At 43.2% G+C, this 23,831-nt stretch overlaps 1 protein-coding gene across 1 annotated transcript in view; it reads right to left on the reverse strand.

The window, feature by feature from the left end:
- Positions 1-23,644, reverse strand: part of LOC137351766 (cysteine dioxygenase type 1-like) — a 43,323-nt gene extending 19,679 nt beyond the window's left edge. Inside the window, exon 1 of the mRNA XM_068016576.1 lies at positions 23,392-23,644. Coding sequence (XP_067872677.1) covers positions 23,392-23,582 — 191 coding nt within the window. The 5' untranslated portion in view covers positions 23,583-23,644. The remainder of the gene's footprint in view (positions 1-23,391) is intronic.
- Positions 23,645-23,831: the final 187 nt, after the last annotated feature.

Raw genomic sequence — 23,831 nt, forward strand, 5'->3', positions numbered from 1 at the left:
CCAGCATCTCTGATGTAAAAAAAAATCACAGCAATATTGGAGAAGGGAGCATGGCAGAATTGTCATCATTTATCCCTTGACAAATTCCAAAACAAAATCAACTGCTCATCAATTCCCATAGCTGGTGAAACCTTAAATTAAAAACAAGAAATGCTGGAACCACTCAGCAGGTCTGGCAGCATCTGTGGAAAGAGAAGCAGAGTTAACATTTCGGGTCAGTGACCCTTCTTCGGAACTGAAGAATATTAAAAATGTCACAGGTTATAAGCAAGTGAGGTGGGGGTGGGGCAAACCTTGCTGTGGCATATTTGCTGACAAAACAGTAATAGCACTTCAAAAATAATTAATTGACTGTAAAGCAGTTTGAGTTATCCTGAGAATGTAATCTGCAGTTTAAATGCAAGTTCTTTCTTAATGTTCTGTTTTTGGAAGACTTCTTCCTTTATGCAGTGACATACAGCCTGAAACTCCTGAGAGTTTGAGAGGCACAAAGAGTACAGAACCCAGATCTATGGGGTTTCCACTCCTATTTACAATATATTGGATACTAAGTGTTCTTTCCACTCTCTTTACTTGCAGTCCGCTTTTGTCTGTGTTTGGAGTTTTTCCCCAGGCTATTTTGGGATTTCTGGTTATTCCACGTTCTTTAGGTTACAGTCACACTTGCTGAGAGCTGGTGTTGTTTCCATTCTCAACCCTTCCAAGGCCTCAAACAACTCGGCGTGAAACTCATCAATCCAATTACAATGCAGGCTAAGCAATTTATATATTAATGAATTCAAAAAGAATGGGTTGATGATTTTGCTAGGGAGTGATGAGAGGAAACCTCCCCTCTGTCAACACAGCAACCAGAGGAATACTTGCAACCCTGCTTCATTAGATTTTTTTTTTAAAAAGTGCTTTGCAAACAGGATAGTATTAATTAATTGATTTAATTATAATAAATGGAAGATCAGTATGCAGGGATACTCAGGGTTCCCCAAGAACAGCAATAGTAAAATGTCCAATTTTAAACGTGAAGGAAAACAAGTGCAAAAACAAATATTGTTTTTTGGACTTGACAGGCTGCTCACCAAACAATTTCCATCATCTCATGCATCCTTATGTTGCCAATCTTAATGACATTTGATTTATAATTAACCAGAAATTTCGCACAGCATGCTCGACTTTTACCTGCAAAGCTTTACTGGTCTCCGTCTGACAGTAAAATCGCTGTAAATACTAAAAAAGGATGGCTATGGAAATCTAACCAACATTTTTTCAGAATTTCGAAATTGAGGCATTGCTTAAACCGGAGCCAACGTAGATCAGTGAGCATAGGGGTGATAGGTGAACGAGTTTTCCTCCGAAATTGCGGACAATAATTCTGCAGGACTTAGCACTGTCTCTATATTGGTTGTAGCCTGCTAGGAGCATGCTGCAGTGAGACAGTTGAACTGTGCAGGCATATGAATCTTCCTTTCAACATACCAATTGGTTTCTCAATCACATGAAATTGGATTTGAGTTTCACTATGCTGCTCCTGGTTACACTGGTTGTACAGAACCAGGATAGTATTGGGTAACCCTTGCCACCACGTTGCCAAATTGTGACTTGGCCTGGAGACTGAAAAGAGCAGAGTTACTAGACTGCCTCAGGATAAAAGAGCTCAAGGCAGCTTTCTGCATGCTAGCATTAAGACAACAGAAGCTGTACCTGTAGTCCACATTAAGAAACAACTTCCCTGTACATCAGAGCCTGCTACAAAACAGACATTCATTACTGGATGGACTGGAAGGTGCAAATGATGGCAAGTAGGACGAATGAGGTCATCCTATTCCTAAACCCATTATTTGTGTTGGTTGCACAAGTTAGAAAGCAGACGCTTTTTCCTTCAGCCCTCACTTCAGGGGAATCAACAAATATGGTGCAGACAGGGTGCATCCCTGGCAGATCCGGAGTCTGATCAGATCTGTAGGATGCGTGCCCGACCAAGTCATCAGAATTTTGGGCCCTGAATGTTCAGTATTCCAACACAGTAACCTACATTTTTAGCACTGTATAAAATCTCCTGCTGGAGCTAAGGATGCACATTTCAGAGATGCCTACAGCTGGAAAAGCTTCGTTAGGCTGCTTTACATTTCTACCAAGGTCTGTATAGTGATGAACAACCTAACAAACAGCAACCCATGCAAACGTCAGAGGTTCCAACAAGTTAGAAAAGCCTCATTTGGAACGGTTGGATTTGCATTGGCTTTTACATGAGGTATTTGTCATTGGGCTTGACATCTCTATGCAGATCTTAATAGAAGCACAAAGCAGCTACTGTAAATGCTGGTGAAACTGCATCGCAGCCACTGAGTTCGGGAGAGGGAAGTGAAGAAAAAAGATGCCAGCATGGCACCCTGGCTTGCCTTGATCCAAGGGCAGCTGCATTGTTGGAGGTGTGGTTTTATTTGGATGAGACATTAAACTGAGGCTCTGTTTGCTTGTTCAAGCATGAAAAAAAAATCCCATAGCACAATTTGCAAAATAGGGAATTCTACCAGTGTCTTGGCTAATATTCCTCCTTCGAACACCACCAAAATATTACCTGACCATTCATCTCATTTGCTGTTTGTGGGAATTTGTTGCATGCAATTGGCTGCTGCATTTGTCTGCATAACAATAGTCACTGCGCAAAGGCAATTCATTGGTTGAGCAGCACAATGAGACATACTGATAAATAAATATTTAAATACAAGTTTTCCTTCTTAGTCACTATATTGAGCATTGGGAACTGGATACAACCCGATCTGGGAGCCACTCCTTTTGCAGAATAACTCACATGAAATCACCAGTGTCTTCCCCTTCTAGATAGAAACATAGGAATTGTTCGACAATAAATGACCAAGTTTATCCAGTACATCTTTATTATCCTGGTAGTTGTACAAGCAGAAGGGCCGCCTGCGCATCAACACTAGCAGAATTTCTTATCCACAGCTGTTACATAAGTTTCTAAATTCGCTTGAAAAAGCCCTTCAAAACACTCCCACAGGGGATGCAGAGACCAAGTGGGCCCTCAGACGCCATCTATGGCAAAGGTGTGAAGCACTGGGGAGGCACAGTGGTTAGCACTGCAGCCTCACAGCTCCAGGGACACGGGTTCAATTCTGGGTACTGCCTGTGCGGAGTTTGCAAGTTCTCCCTGTGACCGCGTGGGTTTTCGCCGGGTGCTCCGGTTTCCTCCCACCGCCAAAGACTTGCAGGTGATAGGTAAATTGGCCATTGTAAATTGCCCCTAGTGTAGATGGTAGGGAATATGGGATTACTGTAGGGTTAGTATAAATCAGACCCACCGGCCGTCCATGTCTCCGTTATAAAGACGTCTGCAAACGCGACATGAAATCGTGTGACATTGATCACAAGTCGTGGGAGTCAGTTGCCAGCATTCGCCAGAGCTGGCGGGCAGCCATAAAGACAGGGCTAAATTGTGGCGAGTCGAAGAGACTTAGTAGTTGGCAGGAAAAAAGACAGAGGCGCAAGGGGAGAGCCAACTGTGCAACAGCCCCAACAAACAAATTTCTCTGCAGCACCTGTGGAAGAGCCTGTCACTCCAGAATTGGCCTTTATAGCCACTCCAGGCGCTGCTTCACAAACCACTGACCACCTCCAGGCGCGTATCCATTGTCTCTCGAGATAAGGAGGCCCAAAAGAAAAAAAAGGAAAGAAAGTATAAATGGGTGGTTCTTGGTCGGCACAGACCGAAGGGCCTGTTTCAGTGCTGTATCGAGAGAAAGGCAGAGAGAAAGGCAGAGAGAAAGGCAGAGAGAAAGGCAGAGAGAAAGGCAGAAGACTGCTTTCAATCTCACTTTGCAAAGCTGGAACCTGTCATAGCCGCTAAGCGCATTGCACTGTTGAATTACAAGAAAGCCCCCAGCGAGTTAACATCCGTAGCACTTAAAGCAGCCAGAAGCGCTGCACAAATGACTACTGGCAACACCTATGCAGTCATATTCAGCTGGCCTTGGACACCGGAAATATCAGAGGAATGTATGATGGCATTGAGAGATTTTGGGCCAACCATCAGGAAGATCGCCCCCCTCAAATCTAAATCAGGGGACACAATCACTGACCAATGCAAGCAAATGGACCGCTGGGTGGAGCACGACCTAGAACTGTACTCCAGGGAAAATGTTGTCACTGAGACCGCCCTCAATACAGCCCAGTCTCTGCCAGTCATGGATGAACTGGACATACAGCCAACAAAATCTGAACTCAGTGATACCATTGATTCTCTAGCCAGCGGAAAAGCCCCTGGGAAGGACAGCATTACACCGAAATAATCAAGAGTGCCAAGCCTGCTATACTCTCAGCAATCCATGAACTGCTTGGCCTGTGCTGGGACGAGGGAGCAGTACCACAGGACATGCGCGATGCCAATATCATCACCCTCAATAAGAACAAAGGTGACCGCGGTGACTGCAACAACTACTGTGGAATCTCCCTGCTGACCATAGTGCAGAATGTCTTTGCTTGAGTCACTTTAAACAGGCTCCAGAAGATGGCTGAGTGTGTCTACCCTGAGGCACAGTGTGGCTTTCGAGCAGAGAGAGATCAACCACTGACATGTTGCTCTCCCTTCGCTAGCTACAGGAGAAATGCCGTGAACAACAGATGCCCCTCTACGTTATGTTCATTGATCTCACCAAAGCCTTTGACTTCATCAGCAGACGTGGTCTCTTCAGACCACTAGCAAAGGTCGGATGTCCAAAGGATCACCTCATTCCATGAGGATATGAAAGGCACAATGCAGCATAGCGGCATCTCATCAGACCCCTTTCCTATCCGGAGTGGCGTGAAACAGGGCTGTGTTCTCACATCTACACTGTTTGGGATCTTCTTCAGACTACTGCTCTCACATGCAGTCAGGACTTCAGAAGAAGGAATTTTCCTCCGCACACAGTCAGGTAGCAGGTTGTTCAACCTTGCCCATCTAAGAGCGAAGACCAAAATACAGAAAGTCATCAGGGAACTCCTCTTTGCTGACAATGCTGCATTAACATCTCACACTGAAGAATGTCTGCAGAGACTCATCAACAGGATTGCGGCTGCCTGCAACAAATTTGGCCTAATCATCAGCCTCAAGAAAACAAACATCATGGGACAGGACGTCAGAAATGCTCCATCCATCAATATCGGTGACCACACTCTGGGAGTGGTTCAAGAGTTCACCTACCTAGGCTCAACTATCACCAGTAACCTGTCTCTCGATGCAGAAATCAACAAATGCATGGGAAAGGCTTCCACTGCTATGTCCAGACTGGCCAAGAGAGTGTGGGAAAATGGTGCACTGACACGGGACACAAAAGTCCGAGTGTATCAAGCCTGTGTCCTCAGTACCTTGCTCTACGGCAGCGAGGCCTGGACAAGGTACGTCAGCCAAGAGCGACGTCTCAATTCATTCCATCTTTGCTGCCTTCGGAGAATCCTTGGCATCAGGTCGCAGGACTGTATGTCCAACACAGAAGTCCTCGAGGTCGCCAACATCCCCAGCATATACACCCTACTGAGCCAGCAGCACTTGAGATGGCTTGGCCATGTGAGCCGCATGGAAGGTGGCAGGATCCCCACCTTGTACAGTGAGCTCGTCATTGGTATCAGACCCACCGGGTGTCCATGTCTCCACTTTAAAGATGTCTGCAAACACGACATGAAGTCCTGTGACATTGATCACAAGTCGTGGGAGTCAGTTGCCAGTGATTGCCAGAGCTGGCAGGCAGCCATAAAGGCAGGGCTAAGGTGTGGCGAGTTGGAGACTTAGCAGTTGGCAGGAAAAAAAAGACAAAAGTGCAAGGGGAGAGCCAACTGTGTAACAGCCCCGACAACCAATTTTATCTGCAGCACCTGTGGAAGAGTCTGTCACTCTACAATTGGCCTTTATAGCCACTCCAGGCGCTTACCCATAGGAGAAGGGGAAGGAGGAGGAGGAGGAGGAGGAGAAGAAATTGATTTTTTGACTAATCACGCTGATGACAATATGTGGCCATTACCCTCTAGGTTCTTTTGGTCAACCAATTACATATCCATTGTAAAATATTTCCACTGATTCCCACATACTTTATTTTCAGTACCAGCCTTTCCAGATCAAGGGCCTTACTCAAATCCAAGTACACCATATCCACCTACCTTACCCCTATCATGCTCCTTTGTCACACCCTCAAAATAAAACTGGGATACTAGATTGGCAAGACCCTCCTCCCTCTCCCCTCCCCCACCCACATCAAATGATTCTATTCTGGCTATTTTATGATTTTATTTCTATCCAGACTTTAATTAAAAATTTGCACAACTTTACCCACAGTGGATGCCAAACTCACTGGTCTGCAGTCCCTGTAAGGCGTGCGCATGTGCAAACCTCCCACAAGTCATTCCCGAGATACTGCAGGTGCTTGGCTGTGTAAAAAAAAAAAGGTACTGTGCATTCAAATAAATAGGCAGAGCACAATGAAAATAATTTAGAGGGGGCACTCATCTTCAGTTTCCCGGGTCACCTTTCCTACCTTTTAAAAAAAAACTGGAGTAACATTTGCCCCTCTAGTCCCCTGGCATAGTGTACAGTGGGAAAATTACTTACTGTAAAGTTATGACAGTTAATATAAAGCAAGAACACAAATATGCTGAAAACAATTTGTACAGTAACCAGATCTTGGGAGAGCTTAGGGTTGAAAACCCACCAGGATTGTCCAGCAATTAAAAATTAATCTCCAGGAAGCTGCCACAAGCAACACAGCAGAAAATGGCATTAAGAAAATTGTAGTTTTTAAAAATTTTCTTTGGAGGCTTTTGCTTATTACTGATACAGCCTTAAAATTACCATAGGCCATACTCACACATTTAACACGTTCGTATGATATTGCTTGGTTTACTTAAAGTGTCATTCCCAATATTCTAGTCCTACTTTTAAGATACAAACTTTATTCAAGGTGGACTCTTTAAAATTGACTTTACCTTTTTTTTATATAAAGTGGGCAATGCTTCAAAAGATGGACAAAGGTCAGACAACCTGGCCTGCTTTTCCGAACATTGCCTCATTGTCTGTTAAGGACAAAAGGATACATTCCTGGCTCAGAGGTGTCAATTACACCCATCCTGAAATCATCAAGACACATTCCTGAATTGAATTAGGTTCTTCTGAAATAAAGAAGGTGTGAAGTAGCCCTATCATAACAGGATTATACTCATCCAGACATTAATGACTGGCCATGGATTCCACATACTGGTCCAGGGGAGAAAAATAAAATCATGTGTCAGGTATCTGAAATGCTAATGATGAGTTGTGACCTTAGAAGGTAACCCTCTAGAGAGGGTGACAGAGATCACAGCAACATCACCGAAAAGTAGTCCAGTGAGAGGCTATGGAAAGACATCCAGCCAAAACAAGGAAGGAGCCCTACTGCTAATTCTACACTTCAACTTGGTGTATCAGAGAACTGAAAGTGACTGCTACCTCCAGTCTGAAATTTTAACCACCGGAAATCTACAATACCTCAACGTCAAGACTACAAACAACCCAGGACTGCATCTTTAAAAGAGACTGTTCTACTTAGAGGATTCCACACACTTACCATAAACCATGAAGATCTACCACACCTTGAACTTTTACCTTCTATCTATCGAGAGAGTGCATGTGAGAATGAAGGCATGCGTGATTGGTATTGTGAATAAATATTGTTCAAATAATTAATCTCATGTTTTAAGCCTGCAAGAAAACCTGTCATTGTTTATTTATTTGGCAAGTAAAACACTCAAGTGCTAACTCATCATTTAAAGAACTAATTCAATTGCAGTCAGTTGGGAGGTGAACAGTGAGAACCACCATGCCCCTTACCACCTGTCCATAACAAGGGTATGAAGACAGAGTTAGCTGAAGCTGACTGGGAAAATAGGTGAAAAGGTAAGACATTAGCAGTGGCAGACATTTAAGGAGATAATTCATAATGCTCAGATATATTCCATCAAGAAAGACTCTCCGAGAAGGATGAACCATCTGTAGCTAACTAAGGAAGTTAAGGATGGTATCAAATTGAAAGAAGAGGCATACAATGCTGCAAAAATTAGTGGTAGGCCAGAATATTGGCAAGATTTTAGAAACCAGCAAAGGATGACTTTAAAAAAGGAGAAATTAGAATGTAAAAGTAAACTAGCAAGAATTTCTACAAGTATATATATATATATATATATATATATAAAAAAAAAGGAAAAAAAAAAGAGCAGCTCAAGTAAATAGTGGTCCCTTCGAGGAGGAGACTGAGGAATTAATAAATGGAAAACAAGGAAATGACAGAGACTTTGTACATGTATCTGTCTCCACGATAGAAGATAATGAAAGCATCAAAAGAATAGTAGAAAATTAAGGGGCAAAAGGGCCACAGCCTCACAGCTCCAGTGACCCTGGTTCGATTCTGGGTACTGCTTGTGCGAAGTTTGCAAGTTCTCCCTGTGACCGCGTGGGTTTCCGCCAGGTGCTCCGGTTTCCTCCCACAGCCAAAGACTTGCAGGTTGACAGGTAAATTGGCTGTTGTAAATTGTCCCTAGTGTAGGTAGGTGGTAGGGAAATATAGGGACAGGTGGGGATGTGGTAGGACTATGGGATTAATGTAGGATTAGTATAAATGGGTGGTTGATGGTCAGCACAGACTCGATGGGCCGAAGGGCTTGTTTCAGTGCTGTATCTCAACAATAAACAAATCCCTATCACTAGGAGAACAAGTATGAGGAAAACTAATGGGACTAAAGGCTGACAGGTCTCCTGAACCTGGTGGCCTGCATTCCAGGATCTTAAAAGAAATGGCTGCATTGGTTGTAATCTTCCAAAATTCCCTAGATTCTGGAAGGATACCAGTGATTTGGAAAACCCCAAAAGGTAACACCCCTAATCAAGAAAGGGCAGAGACAGAAAGCAGGAGCAAACTATAGGCCAGTTAGCCCAATGACTGCCATTGGGAAAATGCTGGAATCCTTTATTAAGGAAGGGGTAGCAGGACATTTAGAAAATCATAATACAAATCAAAGTCAGTCAACATGATTTTATGAAAGGGAAATAATGTTTGACTAATTAATTAATTAGAGTTCTTTGAGGATGTAACAAGTAGGGTGAACTAGTCGGGTTAAGGGGAACCAGTAGGTGTGCTGTATTTGGATTTCCAAAAGTTCAATAAGGTGCCACATAAAAGTTTACTGCACAAGATAAAAGCTCATGGTGTTGGGGGTTATATATTAGCATGGATAGAGGATTGGCCAACAGGAAATAGAGAGTCAGGATAAATAGGTCATTTTCAGGTTGGTAAACTGTAGCTAGTGGGGTGCCTGAGGGATCAGTGCTGGGGCCTTGAAGAGGGGCAGAGGGGCAAGGGAACTAGAAGTCAGTCACTTGGAAATAGGTGATTAGAACCTGTTGACAGGCAACGCTGCTTCTGCGCCAGCGAACAAAATGTAGTTCATGCTTTAGTATGAAACCACAAGCTGCATCTGTTAGGTAGCTAGCGCAAACGCACCAGCTGGGTCAGCTTGAAATCCTTTAACAGGAGGCAGCTGCCAGACTGGGTCAGTTTGAAGTAGTCATGTGATTAGCAGAATGTATAAGTACTCTTAAGACTGTGGATGGGATAGAACGAGCAGGACTCTGCATAGTGCCCTCTTGCTTCTCCCTTCGAAGGTATAAATAAAGGTATACTCTGAATCAAGACATTGTCGAGACTTATTTCTCCTACAACAATTGGTGTAGTTGGCAGAATCAGGTATCGGATGGCATAGCGGCCTGCGGGTCGATACAAAGATACTAAACCATCAGCACCCGACCTTACTGGGGATGAGGGTGAAGGTCCATGTATGGCCCCTTTACGGACCATCATGTCCGGGGATAATGTTGTGCAGACTAGATACTATCCTTTCATTCCCCTAGAGAAACAATGCTTAAGGAACTGCCAGAACATAAAGAAAAACATGCCAATACTGGCGAATTCTCAAATAGATATGGTAAAGATTCTGTCTATTTAAAGTTTAAGAAGTTGGTGTTAAATCTTCTGTTTTAAGAATGTTAAATAACTTTTTCTTTAGCTTTTGGTTTTATTACAGTCATTTGAAAAGGTGCCTGAAGAAAAGAACAAGAAAAATGACAATTTACCTATCTTTAAAAATAAGCACGTGCTATTCTGTTGTGTGTGTAGTTAATGAGTGAGTTAAGTTTATACTATTAAGGTTAACTGACCTGTTAAGTTGAGAAAACTGGAAATTTCATTTGTGGCCACAATGAACTTTCAAGTTTGTCAAGTTTTGGGGGAGTCTTTAATTCCAGACATAAGATAAGATTCGTTCATATAACATTTTGATTTTTAATTGTTTATTGCCATGAATTGGAATTATCTTCGTTGTATAAAAAAAAAGTCCTTGGATTAGAAACCTCTTACAAAAGATGCTAAAAGTTTGGTAACAATTGGGCTTTAATGTAAAATGCTGTCTTTCCTGATGGAGGGTTGGGCAGTATGTGGACCATGATCTCCGGACAGGTCCCAGTCAGCCCAAGTCGCTGAACTGGTGGCACTAACAAGGACCCTCCAAGTAATTAAGAGTAAGAGTTACCATCTATACAGATAGTCCTTATGCTTTTGGAGTAGTCCTTGACTACATGACATCCTGGTCGCGGCGAGGATACGTTACCGCCGCGGGGGGAAGATGATATTAAGCAGGAACAACGTAACCGTGATCTAAATTAGGTCGCCCAAGCACCTCGAGGCGGCGGTGGTTAAAATCAACGCCCACCAGAAGCTGGTCACAAATATTCAAAGAGGGAATGCTGCAGCTGATGCGGCTGCCCAGGAAGCAGAGATAGCTACAAATGGGGGACATCAAAGTGAGGTTGACATCGTGGGGATTAACGAAGTCAGCAATATAGACATGGGGCAATTACACAAGGATGTAAGTGATGAGGAAAAGAATGGGAATACAGCAGGTGCTAGGGAAGGGACGTATGGAGATCCGGGGATGGAGTAATGGCTTCCCAGAACACAATAACGATTTTAGAAACATACCATGGATTATGTCAGATATGTCGAGAAGGTATGACCGCCCTGATTACCAAAGGTTGGAAGGTGGAAAGGAATGGGGACAGACGTAGTGACGTATTGTCGGCGCTGTGTAACGTGGGCCATATACTATCCAGGGAAACTCATTAAAAATGAGTAACCAACCTAGGTCAAGGGGACCATGGGAAAATATACAGATCGACAGATCGACTTTACCGAACCCCTGCCTGGGGCAAAGGGAAGGAAGTGCTGCCCAGTAATAATCCATAGGCGGAAACAAACTTTTGTCCAAGTACAAGATCCAATAAAAGACAATCTGACCGCCTGTGGGCGCCCCCACAAATTCCTCATGTACCAGAGGAATTTGATGGCATGAAAAACTCCCTAAAACAGAGCATCAAGAGGTACCACCAGATCCACACCCAACTGAGAAACCAACATGAAGTGGAGACCAGCCTCCAGGAAGAGCCATGTTACAAGAGAATATGGAAGTGGGGACTGAAGATAAACATACATCCCTGGATTAGAATTATATCTCATGTATTAGTGGTGGTCCAAGACGTCATGGTAATCATATTGGCTGGAATTGTATGCCATCAACGCTGTAGGAAACGGCTAGCTCAACAAATACTGCGAGAACACACTTGCTGGGATATCGAGGGCATTCTCTAATGGGAGGCTCCCTAACCAGGTGGCTGATCACCACATGTAGGGGTGGGAATGCCCCATGCTGAAATTGCTGGCCCGAGGGTTAGGGAACCAGAGGGGCCAAAAGGGGGAATTGAAGAGGGGCATGTGAGCTAGAAGTAGGTCAATTGAAAGTAGGTCATTAGAACCTGCTGAGAGGCAAACGCCACTTCTGCGCTAGCGAACAAAATGTAGCTCATGCTTCAGTGTGAAACCACAAGCTGGTAGCTATTAGGTAGCTAGTGCAAACACACCAGCTGAGTCAGCTTGAAATCCATTCAACAGAAAACAGCTGCCAGACTGGGTTAACTTGAAGTCATGTGATTAGCAGAATGTATAAATAATTGTAAGATTGCGGATGGGGTAGAACGAGCGGGACTCTACGTAGTTCCCTCAGGTGATAAAAGGTATACTCTGTTCGAACTGGCCTCGGGAGCCAAAGTTAACCACGGCAAGAGCGAGGCCATGTTCTTTGGGAACTGGGCTGACCGATCCTTTGTCCCCTTCACTGTCAGGTCAGACTACCTGAAGGTGCTGGGGATATGGTTCGGAAGGGCCGGGGCGTGCACCAAAACCTGGGAGGAGCGAGTAGCCAAGGTACAACAAAAGTTGAGCATGTGGGGGCAGCAATCTCTCTCCATTGTGGAGAAGAACCTGGTCATCAGGTGCGAGGCGCTCACGTTGTTGCTGTACGTGGCGCAGGTCTGGCCCATACCCCACTCCTGCGCTGCGGCAGTCACCCGAGCCATTTTCCACTTCATCTGGGGATCTAAAATGGACCGTGTCCGGAGGGACACGATGTTCAAATCTCTGGACAAGGGCAGGGAAAATGTACCCAACGTGGCCCTCATCCTGATGACCACCTTCGTGTGCGGCTGCATCAAGCGGTGTGTAGACCTCCAGTATGCAAACTCCAAGTGTCACTACGTGCTGAGGTTTTATCTGTCCCCGGTGTTGCGAAGGATGGGCCTGGTCACATTGCCGCGGAACGCTCCATGCAGTTTGGCCGAGCCGTACCACCTATCCTTCGTGGAGCAGTTTCTGCGGGAAAACACCTTTGACCACCAGTCCATCAGGCAGTGGTCTGCACGGAATGTCCTCAAGGCCCTACGGGAAAAGGAGACAGTGGATCCTGTCGGATGGTTCCCTGAGCAGACCATCAAAGTCATTTGGCGGAATGCCTCACCAGAACTCTCAAACAAGCACCAAGACGTAGCTTGGCTGGTGGTGAGAAGGGCCCTCCCCGTCAGATCCTTCATGCACACCCGAAGTCTCGCCCCCTCCGCACAATGCCCCCGCAGTGGCAATGGTGGGGAAGAGGCAGTTGCCCACCTCCTCCTGGAATGGGTCTTTGCAAAGCAGGTGTGGAAAGAGATGCAGTGGTTTTTGTCAAGGTTCATCCCAAGCAGCTCTGTAACACAGGTGTCTGTGCTCTACGGGCTGTTCCCAGGGACGCACACCAAGACAAACATCAACTGCTGCTGGAGGACTATCAATTCGGTGAAAGACGCCCTTTGGTCTGCCCGAAACTTGCTGGTCTTCCAGCGCAAAGAGTTGTCCACCACCGAATGTTGCAGACTGGCACATTCCAAGGTCCAGGACTACGTGCTGAGGGACGCACTAAAGCTTGGGGCAGCCGCAAAGGCTCAATGGGGAAAGACCACAGTGTAAAGTCCCCCCACCAAGCTGAACTGAGGGGCTGGATCCATGGGAAACCCCTCGAACTGTATCGGGAAAATTTCTGTCTCCTGTATAATGTAAAAATGTAACTGGCAGGACAAATGTGAAATGGAAGGGTTGTGAGGCAACCCAATTGTATAGAAGGAAACTGATCACCTTTGCACTGTTTGTATTTTTTGACTTGATGCTGTTTTAAACTGTTTGGGAATGTAATTTTTACAGATTTTTATGAATAAAGTATATTTTGGAAATAAAAAAAAAATAAAAGGTATACTCTGAATCAAGACATTGTCGAGACTTGTTTCTCCTACAACAGCCTCAACTATTTACAATCTATATTATTGACTAAGATAAAGGGACAGAGTGTATTGTAGCCAAATTTGCTGATGGTACAAAGATAGGTGGGAAAGCAAGTTTTGAGGATGACTCAGTCTGCAAAGGGATATAGATAGGTTAAGTGAGTGGGCAAAAATTTAGCAGATGAGTATAATGTGGGAAAATGTGAAGTTATCCACTTTGGTACGAAGAATAGAAAAGCAGATTATTTAAATAGCGAGAAACTACAGAATGCTACAATATAGAGGGATTTGGGTGTTCTATACATGACTCTCAAAGTTAGCATGCAGATACAGTAAGTAATTAGGAAGACAAATGTAATGTTGACCTTTATTGCAAGGGGATGCCTTGCTACAACTGTACAGAGCATTGGTGGGACGACATCTACACTACAGTAGGTACGTCCAGTTTTGGACTCTATTTAAGGAAAGATATATTTGCATTTGAGGTAGCTCAGAAGTTTCACTAGGTTGATTCCTCAGAAGAAGGGGTGGTCTTAAGAAGAATGATTCAGCAGACTGGGTCAATACTCAGTGCAATTTAAAAGAATGCGAGGTGATCTTATTGAAACATAGAAGATGTTGAGGGGGGCTTGAATGGGTAAATGCTGAGAGGATGTTTCCCCTTGTGAGGGAATCTAGAACTAGGGGGCATAGTTTCAGAATAAAGGAGTCTTCCATTTAAGACAAAAATGAGGAGGAATTTCTTCTCAGGAGGGTCATTAATCTTTGGGATTCTCTTCCCCAGAGAGGAGTGGAGACTGCGTCATTGAATATATTCAAGGCTGAGTTAGACAGATTTTTGATCCACAAGAGAGTCAAGGTTATGGGGACAGACAGGAAAATGGAATTGAGGACATGACCAGTTCAGCCATGACCTTATTAAATGGTGGAGAAGGCTTGAGGGGGCGAATGGACTTATCTTGCTCCTATTTCTTGTGTTAATATATGAAGGTTTTAACTGGTTTAAATGAAAGAAACATTTAACATGCTTGTTAAAAATAGCAGCCAAAGCATAGTCATATAATTGCATTGAGAAAACAGTGCACACTGTGGGGCAATGTTCCCTTTAATTCGGTTTTGTTGTGCACGGCCTGTTTGTTGCACTGTACAGTGCATTCCAGATTGCAGTATAATCATGCATCTATGCAGTTTAGATGGAAAAACAAACCATTGGTGTTAGTCATAATGGCACAGAAGGAGGCATTCGGCCCATCGAGTCCATGCCAGTGTATTTCTCGACCTTGTCTGATAAAATCAATCAGCAGGCCATTTTACACCTCTCGAATTTTACTTCCATTCTGGAAACAAAAATTAGAGGGATGTAAACAAGCTGCCAACTCACCATCACTTGTTTTATACCATCACACAAAGTCAAGATCGACACCAATAAGTTCTAGGTTAATAAGTGCAAATAATTCAGCACAAATCCAAAGTCCTCTTCTGCAGCTATCCTGATACTGGGCTTGAAATAGATTCAGAGGAACAGATACACAAATTCAGGTGTAAAATATAACAAAACCAAGTTCAACACATGTTCAATGCAACTTCAATTTTGTCTGTACAAATGAGGTCACATCTCTCCTACCTAAAGAATTTCCTGCACACAGTTGGTGTCTTCTATCTGCGTCAAAACACAAGCAATCTTCACTGGGAAATGCCTGGAGGCTTCTCATGGTCTGCTGCTGTAACTTTGATGCAAGTTTGACAAATCCCCAATTTTGTAGGTAAGTAAGCTTTCTTCTGAACCTGCAGCAAAGTTACAGCAATGGAGCGGGTCCAAATATTCCCCTGCTCTCACCCCTAGCATCTATTGCTCCAATCTGCACTTTGCCTTGGGATTAATTGGAACTTTACATCATTATGGTTAAACCCTGTGGATCATTAAACAACAGACATTAATTTCAGCAGAAGTGGGAGTTGAGATCTTCTGATCTCAATGGTTTGTTTTTAGACAAGAAAGATTACAGAAAGAGAAAGTTAACCAGCATTTAGGTACACATCTTAGAAGATCATCTGGGATCCTCAGTATCACTGAGCCGTGGAATATGTACTTGTGCTTGTGATTTCCCCTTCACTGTGTTACTCCCAATATTGGTTTCCTTGAGGTCACAGGTGGGGAAAAGTAGAGTGCAGTTCAGGTCAGGAGAGACAGAGACAAAATCACACGAACGGTTACCCCAGGCTACTCAGCACTCAACAATGCTCAGAGAATGGACCCAATTTTAACTCTCCTGCCTGAGAAAAACTGAGGTGGGAAGGGGCAATTAAAGTGAGGGAAATGTCTTATCCCTTTAGATGCTGACTGCCAAACCAGTCTGATTATTAACTTGCTTTTCAGCAGGCAAGAAGCACACCTGGCCCAATGTGCTGATGATCTGATATTTCAGTCTGAGGTACGAGTGGGACAGCAGTGAGCACTCTCCAGTCTGCCCTCTTGCAACCGATCTGCTCCTGGTTAAGTGCATCTAGCCAGGTGTGGTCGGGAAAGCTATGGTTAAAAAGGTCTGAAATAAAAACAAAGTGCCGGAAATACACAGCAGGTCTGGTAGCATCTGTGGGGAGAGAAAGAGAATTAACATTTCAGGTCAGTATCCTATCAATCAGAAACATTAACTGTTTTGCTCACTCCACCAACTCTGCCTGACTTGCTGAGTATTTCCAGCATTTTATGTTTTTACTTCAGATTGCCAGAAGCTGCAGTATTTTGCTTTTGTAACAAGGTCTGGCTGTTAAGATTGTCCAGGCCTTCACACCACCCACCTTGGGTTCATTGTCCACTTTGTGGCTGAAGCACACAGTAACTGCCCCTACCCCTTTAACATCAGGGCCAATGATTTCAGTAGATACCAGAGGGCTGGCAGAATCCATGGGACTGTAACCCAATATCTCTCCTTTATGGAGAGAAAAACACTGGCAATATTCACTTTTTGTTTCATTCCCTTTTGCAGAAAAAAAAAGAGATTCACATGAATGTTTCCAGGGATGAGGAACTTCAGTTATGATAGATTGGAGAAGTTAGGACTGTTTGCCTTGGAGAAAAGGCGGCAGAGAGGAGATTTAATAGAGGCACTCAAAATCATGAGGGGTCTAGACAGAGTAGATAGGGAGAAACTGTTTCCACTTGTGAAAGGATCGAGAAGGAGGGGGCACAGATTTAAAGTATTTGGTAAAGGAAGCAAAAACAACATGAGGAAAAAGTGAGTGGTTAAGGTCTGGAATGCGTTGCCTGAGAATGTGGTGGAGGCAGGTTCAATTGAAGCATTCCAAAGGGAATTGGACGGTTATCTGAAAGGGAAGAATATGCAGGGTTACGGGGAGGAGGTGAGGGAAACGGTGCTAGGTGAATTGCTTATTTGGAGAGCCAGTGCAGACATGGGGTGAATGGCCTCCTTCTGCACTGTAACAATTTTGAGATTGTGAAATGGAGCCTGCAGACATCCTGTGAACCTTACTGTCTCCACTCTGTCTGATTTTCAACAAAGATTACTTTGGAACAATGCACACACATAGCTGTAACTTGACAGTGAGGTTACTCTCGTGATAGACAGAAAGATGTCGCTAAACAATGAAGTGCTAGTTGTCACAAGAGTTTAGTTTTTATTTGAAAGCTTGGAGTTCTGTGTTTTGAAAACTGAGGGAAAAAAGGATTTACTGTGAACATTGAATGCTGAAACTTGGTGTTTGAACTGAGTGGGACAGACTGCAAGACACCTGTTCCAAACAGCAAGGGAAATGACATGACTTGATTGTTAGAGTTTCAGTTTTTCTTTTGCATTGTGGAGACCAGTAAGCTGGAAGAGGCAGGAGGTGGAACAAACTGGCTGGGACTTGTTATTTTGCAGACCAGAAAAAAGACCTCTCCTTGAAAAAGGCAGCTTGCCTCTCTTGGAAAAAGAAATTCTACATTTGAGGTGGTGGCTGTGAACTGCCTGGAGAGAGTAAAGACCTGGAGAGGAAAAGACCCAGGAAAAAAGGTGAGTCGCTGCTCTGTGGAGAAAGGCTCCTTTGCCGAGAGGAAACCCTACATTTTAAAAAAGGTAGCAGTTTCCTATTGCCTCCAGTCTCTGAAAAATCTCTGCCTCTGGAATGATTCCTGTAGCCTCTTATGTTTTGGAAGATCCAGAAAGCTCAAGAAAACATCTATTGCTAGACTGCTATTTCAAAACCCAAGTAGACCTATTGCTATACCCTTTGCTGAAAGATCTGCGTGATGCCTGCTGCAGACCAAGAGCCGTGAATGCCTACCCATCAGATTGTTCATCAACCTCAACTGGAGACTGAGTGGCATCTGACTATTCAACTCTAGGACATCTCACCAATCCAGAAATATCCTACCAGAACATGACAACCTAATTATTTTATTATTCCTAAGAAACTGTTGTAATCTGAAAACATCTTTTTTTCCAGTTAACCATTGTTGTGTGTGTGCATGCACGTGAGAGCTAGGAGAATAAAAAGTTTGAAAAGAATCCGTTCGCATTTAGAGTTATCTCAATACTGTTTAAGACTTAGTTTATTAATATGTTAGTTAATTTTGTTTCTTTTTTAAAAAAGAAACCTGGTTTGGTGTGCTTTATTCTGGGGGACAAATAGAGTTTTTAATTTGGCTATTTTCTAGTAGGTGGGAAACTTTATTAATATTCTATGACCTGTGGAGTAGTGGGGCTGAATTAACAGTGCATTACCCCTGCCTTGGTTGTAACATAGATACATAGTGAAAGGTGATTGGGGGTCGGTGGAAATGTGGAGTAATCAGTTCAGCCATGAACTTATTGAATGGCAGAGCAGGCTTGAAGGGCCGAGCGGCCTACTCCTGCTCCTAATTTGTATGTATGTTCTAAGTGATGACAAAGGTGCTATATAAATGCAAGTTAAGAAACATTCCAAGGTATGTCACATAGGTTTAAGGAAAACATGCCATGATAGGAAGGGAGAAATTAGGAGAGGTGACCAAAAGCTTAGTCAGTGGTGGGTTTGGAGGTTTTTTAAAAAAAAAAAGGTAGACGTGGAGTGAGGAAATTCCTGAGTGCAGGACTGAGGCTAAAAACTTTACAACCAAATGTCTTTGGCAATGCACAGGAAGGTGGAGTTAGAGAAACAAAAGCATGTGAATGGGTTATACCACTGACCCTGTGTTTTTAAACAGTAATTGTTCCAGTGATGCTGTACTGGACTTTTTCTGAAAATCCTTTACATTTTGAGTTTGCTAGGAGTGCAAGGCATTTTGCAGAAGACAACTTCTTGGCTGGCGATCAGTGCTTTAGTCAGAATTTGCATCACTGGACTGTAAATTTTTAGTGTTAGTTTTATGAAACTATTTTTTAAAAAAAAAAATTATTTTTAGAGATACAGCATTGAAACAAGCCCTCTGACTCAAGTCTGTGCCAACCAACACCCACCCATTTATACTAATCCTACATTAATCCCATATTCCCTACCACATCCCCACCTTCCCTCAATTCTCCTACCACCTACCTACACTAGGGCAATTTACAATGGCCAATTTACCTATCAACCTGCAAGTCTTTGGCTGTGGGAGGAAACCGGAGCACCCGGTGGAAACCCATGCGGTCACAGGGAAAACTTGCAAACTCTGCACAGGCAGTACCCAGAGTCAAACCCGGGTCGCTGGAGCTATGAGGCTGCAGTGCTAACATAATAGCCAAACCTGACTTGCTTGTCTGATGGGAATGGGGCAAGATGGGGGGTGGTGGTGGTTAAAATGACAGTCACACTCTTCCCACCGCTGTCCACCATCATGTTATGCGTAGTTTCTGCTTTTAGGAAAGGCACTGCTCACCAGGCAAGAGTGGGTCTCATTAATATTCAAAAAATTGAGAGTTTAGGGCACAATAAGCACCCCATTGCCATTTTAACTCAATTGCAGAGTGTCGTCCCACTAGTTAAACTTGGTGACAAGCAGGATTGGGGTGAGGCACAGGATAGTCAATAATTTCTTGTGTAAAATCATTGTTTTCTTGTTGGCCAGGAGTGGTAGGAGAACATTTCCAGCCTCACAAGGAAACCTCAGACATGCTCTCCCCTACCTGCGATTCCTTCCAGAACCTTCCTTCCCTGGCACCCCACCATCCCCAACCAACCTCCTAACTTTGTGCCGGCACTGTTTCCTTAGGTCTCCGATGACAGCCTTCTGCTGCTCAAAATACCACACCCACGATACAAGGCCTTCCCACCACCACTCTGTCAATCCTCCCGGGCCTCCCACTGCAAGGGGCTGGCTGGTCTATTTCTCACCTCTACCCCCATCAGCTCAACTCCCACCAAGATCAAATCCAGGCTTCTGTTTTTAGTTTCCTTTTTTTTGTTCCAGTCTCTTCAGAAACTGTTACCAAATTTATGCTTGGAGAATTGTCCAATTTAAAAAAAGTTTGTTCACAGGATAAGTGTCGCTGGCTAGGCCAGCATTTATTGCCCATCCCTAATTGCCCTTGAGAAAGTGATGGTGAGCTGCCTTCTTGAACCACTACAGCCCATGTGATGTAAGTAAACCCACAATGCTGTTAGGAAAGGTCAAGGATTTTGACCCAGCGACAGTGAAGGAACAGCGCTTATAGTTCCATGTCAGGATGATGTATGGCTTGGAGGGGAGCTTGCAGGTGGTGGTGTTCCCATGTGTCTGCTGCCCTTGTCCTTCTAGGTGGTTGTTTTAATCATCACACAATACAAGAACATAAGTGTTGAAAAATAATAAAACTGAGGCTTGAATAGAACCGTAAACTAAATGTTTAATTTTCCAACATTTGTTCCAAAAGTGCTACTTTTTAGTTTTAGCTTTAGCTTTATGTCTTTCACTGAATTATCTCCAGGTTTCTCCCATTTGTCCGACATCACTTCAGAGGAAGCCCTGTTTCCAGGATGTTGCTGATTTTCGAGGTGGCCAAGAGGAACCCTGAGGAAAATCTCAACATTCAAATCTCGTTCTACTTAGTCTTAATAACAAATTCAGATATAATTTCAATTTGACAACCATACAACAACTATTTCCTCCCTCATCTTAATTCATGAAAATAACACTGTACATATTAGATTGGGTGCAGTAATATAGGGTTTATGTTACTGGACTAGTAATCCAGAGGCCTGGATGAATAACCCAGGGTTGTGAGTTCAAATCCTATTATTGCAATTTGAGAATTCAAGTTAAAATTTTAAAATGCTAGTATCAGTAAAAGTGACTATATAGTTGTCAGATTGTTTTAAGAAATCCAACTAGATCATTAATTCCCTTTATGGAAGAAACCCCAGCATTCTCATGTGATTCCAGTTCCACAACAATGTTTTTGATTAACTGCCCTGTGAAGTAGTCTAGCAAATCACAGTTGATTCAAATGGGCAACTGGGGATGCCTGACCCCAAGACATTAAGATTTACCGAGTGATTCTGCCTTCCCACATGCAGACTCGCCCGACAGAATTGTTGTGGATCTTTGTTGGACTTGAATTCCTGTCTAGTGAGGCTCTGTACTAAAAATGTCGGGTCACTACATACAGAAGTTGAAGAGACGTAAGAGATAACGATTGGGTCACTGAATCTACAGAAAGGAAGAGCGAACTTGTGCTCGTCGAATCCTCAGGTTGTTCCGAAGCCTATTGCGGCCAATGGAGTACTGTTTCCAAGTGTAGGCACTGATGTAATGAACAAAAGACAGCAGCCAGTTTGTGCATCGCAAAGTCCCACAAACAGCAATGTGTTTCTAAAAGGGTAAGTATTGCTAAGGATGCCAAGGAGAATCCGCTGCTCTTCAAAATAGTACTATAGCATCTTTTACGTCAAGCTGCAAGGGCAGACGGGCCTCAGTTTAACAGTAAAATAAAAGCAAAATACTGCGGATGCTGGAAATCTGAAATAAAAACAAGAAGTGCTGGAACCACTCAGCAGGTCTGGCAGCGTCTGTGAAAAGAGAAGCAGAGTTAACGAATCCTTGAGTTCCGAAGGAGGGTCACTGACTTGAAACGTTAACTCTGCTTCTCTTTTCAGATGCTGCCAGACCTGCTGAGTGGTTCCAGCATTTCTTGTTTTTAACCTCAGTTTAACAGCTCGTCCGGGAAGACTTCACCTCTCCGAATGCAGCACATGGGCAGAATTGCACTCGAGTCTCAACCTAGATTTGTTACTCAAGTCTTTGGAGTGGGACTTCAACCTTCTGACTCAGAGGTTCGTGTGCTCAGCAGTAGGAAGAGTGCCCCAGGGTGTGAGATTATCAGAAAATGTTAGCATTTCGAGTACTGATAGGCAAGTGGCCAACATTCCTTCATCAAGCAGCGTTACGCCAGAAGTGATTAACTGGCATTTCATCTGTACGGTCTTGCTGCATTTGTTTATGTAAAAGGACATTTCAACCAGATAAATGCAAGTCCTTTAGGCGACAATACAGAATTTCGTTACTTATTAACAAGATTTATGCACAGAACAAACACAAATTACTGCCTTCATATTGGTGATGTTGCGTTACCGAGTACAGCGACATGACTTTAAAACCGTGAATTATCAGGGAAGTTGCTTAGTTACTAACTAAACATATCTACCGCTGAGCATGTTAACTACACGAACAGAATGTCAGTCGTTACACAAGTTTGTGTTTAGGAGAGTTAGTTTTTAAAGAATGTTGCAGGTGGATGGGGGAGCAGTTTCAGATTGAGAATCCCAAAGTCAATTTTTTTTTAATGTTCAAGTTAATAAATGCTATTTTAATGTGAGCCTCAGCTCGTTGTTATCTTTTGAAGAAATGTAAATTGAATTAGTTACTTAGCTCGGAGATAAAGTTATGAACACACATCTAGTAAATCTTTTCGCTTACTCCCAACAAAAAAAAACACTTAAAACAATAAAATGTGTCAAACATTTCCCCACCAAAACAGCGCTCCTTTCAGATCTTGAGACCTCTCAAAGAAAAAAAACCTTTTCTTCCTGAAGGCGTTGAGGAAAGGTACCAGCTTCCCCGCACTTGAACCAAATTAATACATTTACACGTGCAGAGCGAGTGTTGCAGGCTGCTCATAAACATACTGAAATCCATCAGTTTGCAACAACTGATGCGGTCAAAGTGGCCAAGCATAGCTAGATCGCTAACTCACAGGCATCCAAACTATATCAATTCCTAGAAGGAAACAACGTTGTCAATTGTCAATTGTATACATTGTGAAGTTGTCCATGGAATCAGTCACACTATAACGCATTAATCAATTAATCCATTCATTAATGCAATAATAGGTCAAGGTAAAGAATATTTTACAGGGGAAAACAAATTCACTTGGGGGAACTAAATAGAAAACATCTCTAAGTGTTTGATCTTAAAAGTTCCAAACTCTCTACCCCTAGCTATTGAAAAATGTTGCTGCACTTAGATCAAAACCTTGCAACATTATTAAAACTTATTGCAACAATTTAACCGTGTTAACATTTAAAACGCATCAATTGAACCTCTCGTTAGCAAATGTCCCACAAGTCTCTGAAGCTATCTTTCTTCCTTTGTACTATTTAATCTTTCTTTTTTTTAAAAATTTAATACAGTTTAAGTATTTATGCAATGTCAAAAGTTCCATACAGGTACGATTTGTTTAGACACTGCTCATAGCAACGGGTTGTAATCTGCCGTTAATCTCACTGCTGCGGATTTAAATGGTTACCTGTGTTTGTCGAATTTTGCGAATTTGCTCCAATCTGCAGGGTTGCTTTTATAAGATTCCATCAGAGCACACACTTCTTCCACGTTGATTTTATCACTGGAGAAAATCTCATGAAGTTGTCTAATCAGATCGTCTAAAGTCGCTGGCACTTGGAGCGGTGTCTGATCCATCTTATTTCTTAGGCTTTCCATGATTGTTTTTAAAGACACGAATGAACGGCAGAAGGAAACAAAGGTGATATTGACACGGCAGCAAAGCTTATAAGAAGCCTGGAAAAACTGTGGGCGGTCTTCGCAACAGAGGGCGGAGCTTCAGTGGATTAAAGTAACACGACTTTATCAATACATTATTACTGGCAACAGCTGACCAATGATCCCTGCGTTCTGAACTGGTGACTCAAAATATCCAAGCGTCTGGATGCCCACAATTTAATATTTTGT

This window comes from Heterodontus francisci, chromosome 36, assembly GCF_036365525.1.
Source record: "Heterodontus francisci isolate sHetFra1 chromosome 36, sHetFra1.hap1, whole genome shotgun sequence".
Lineage (NCBI taxonomy): Eukaryota > Metazoa > Chordata > Chondrichthyes > Heterodontiformes > Heterodontidae > Heterodontus > Heterodontus francisci.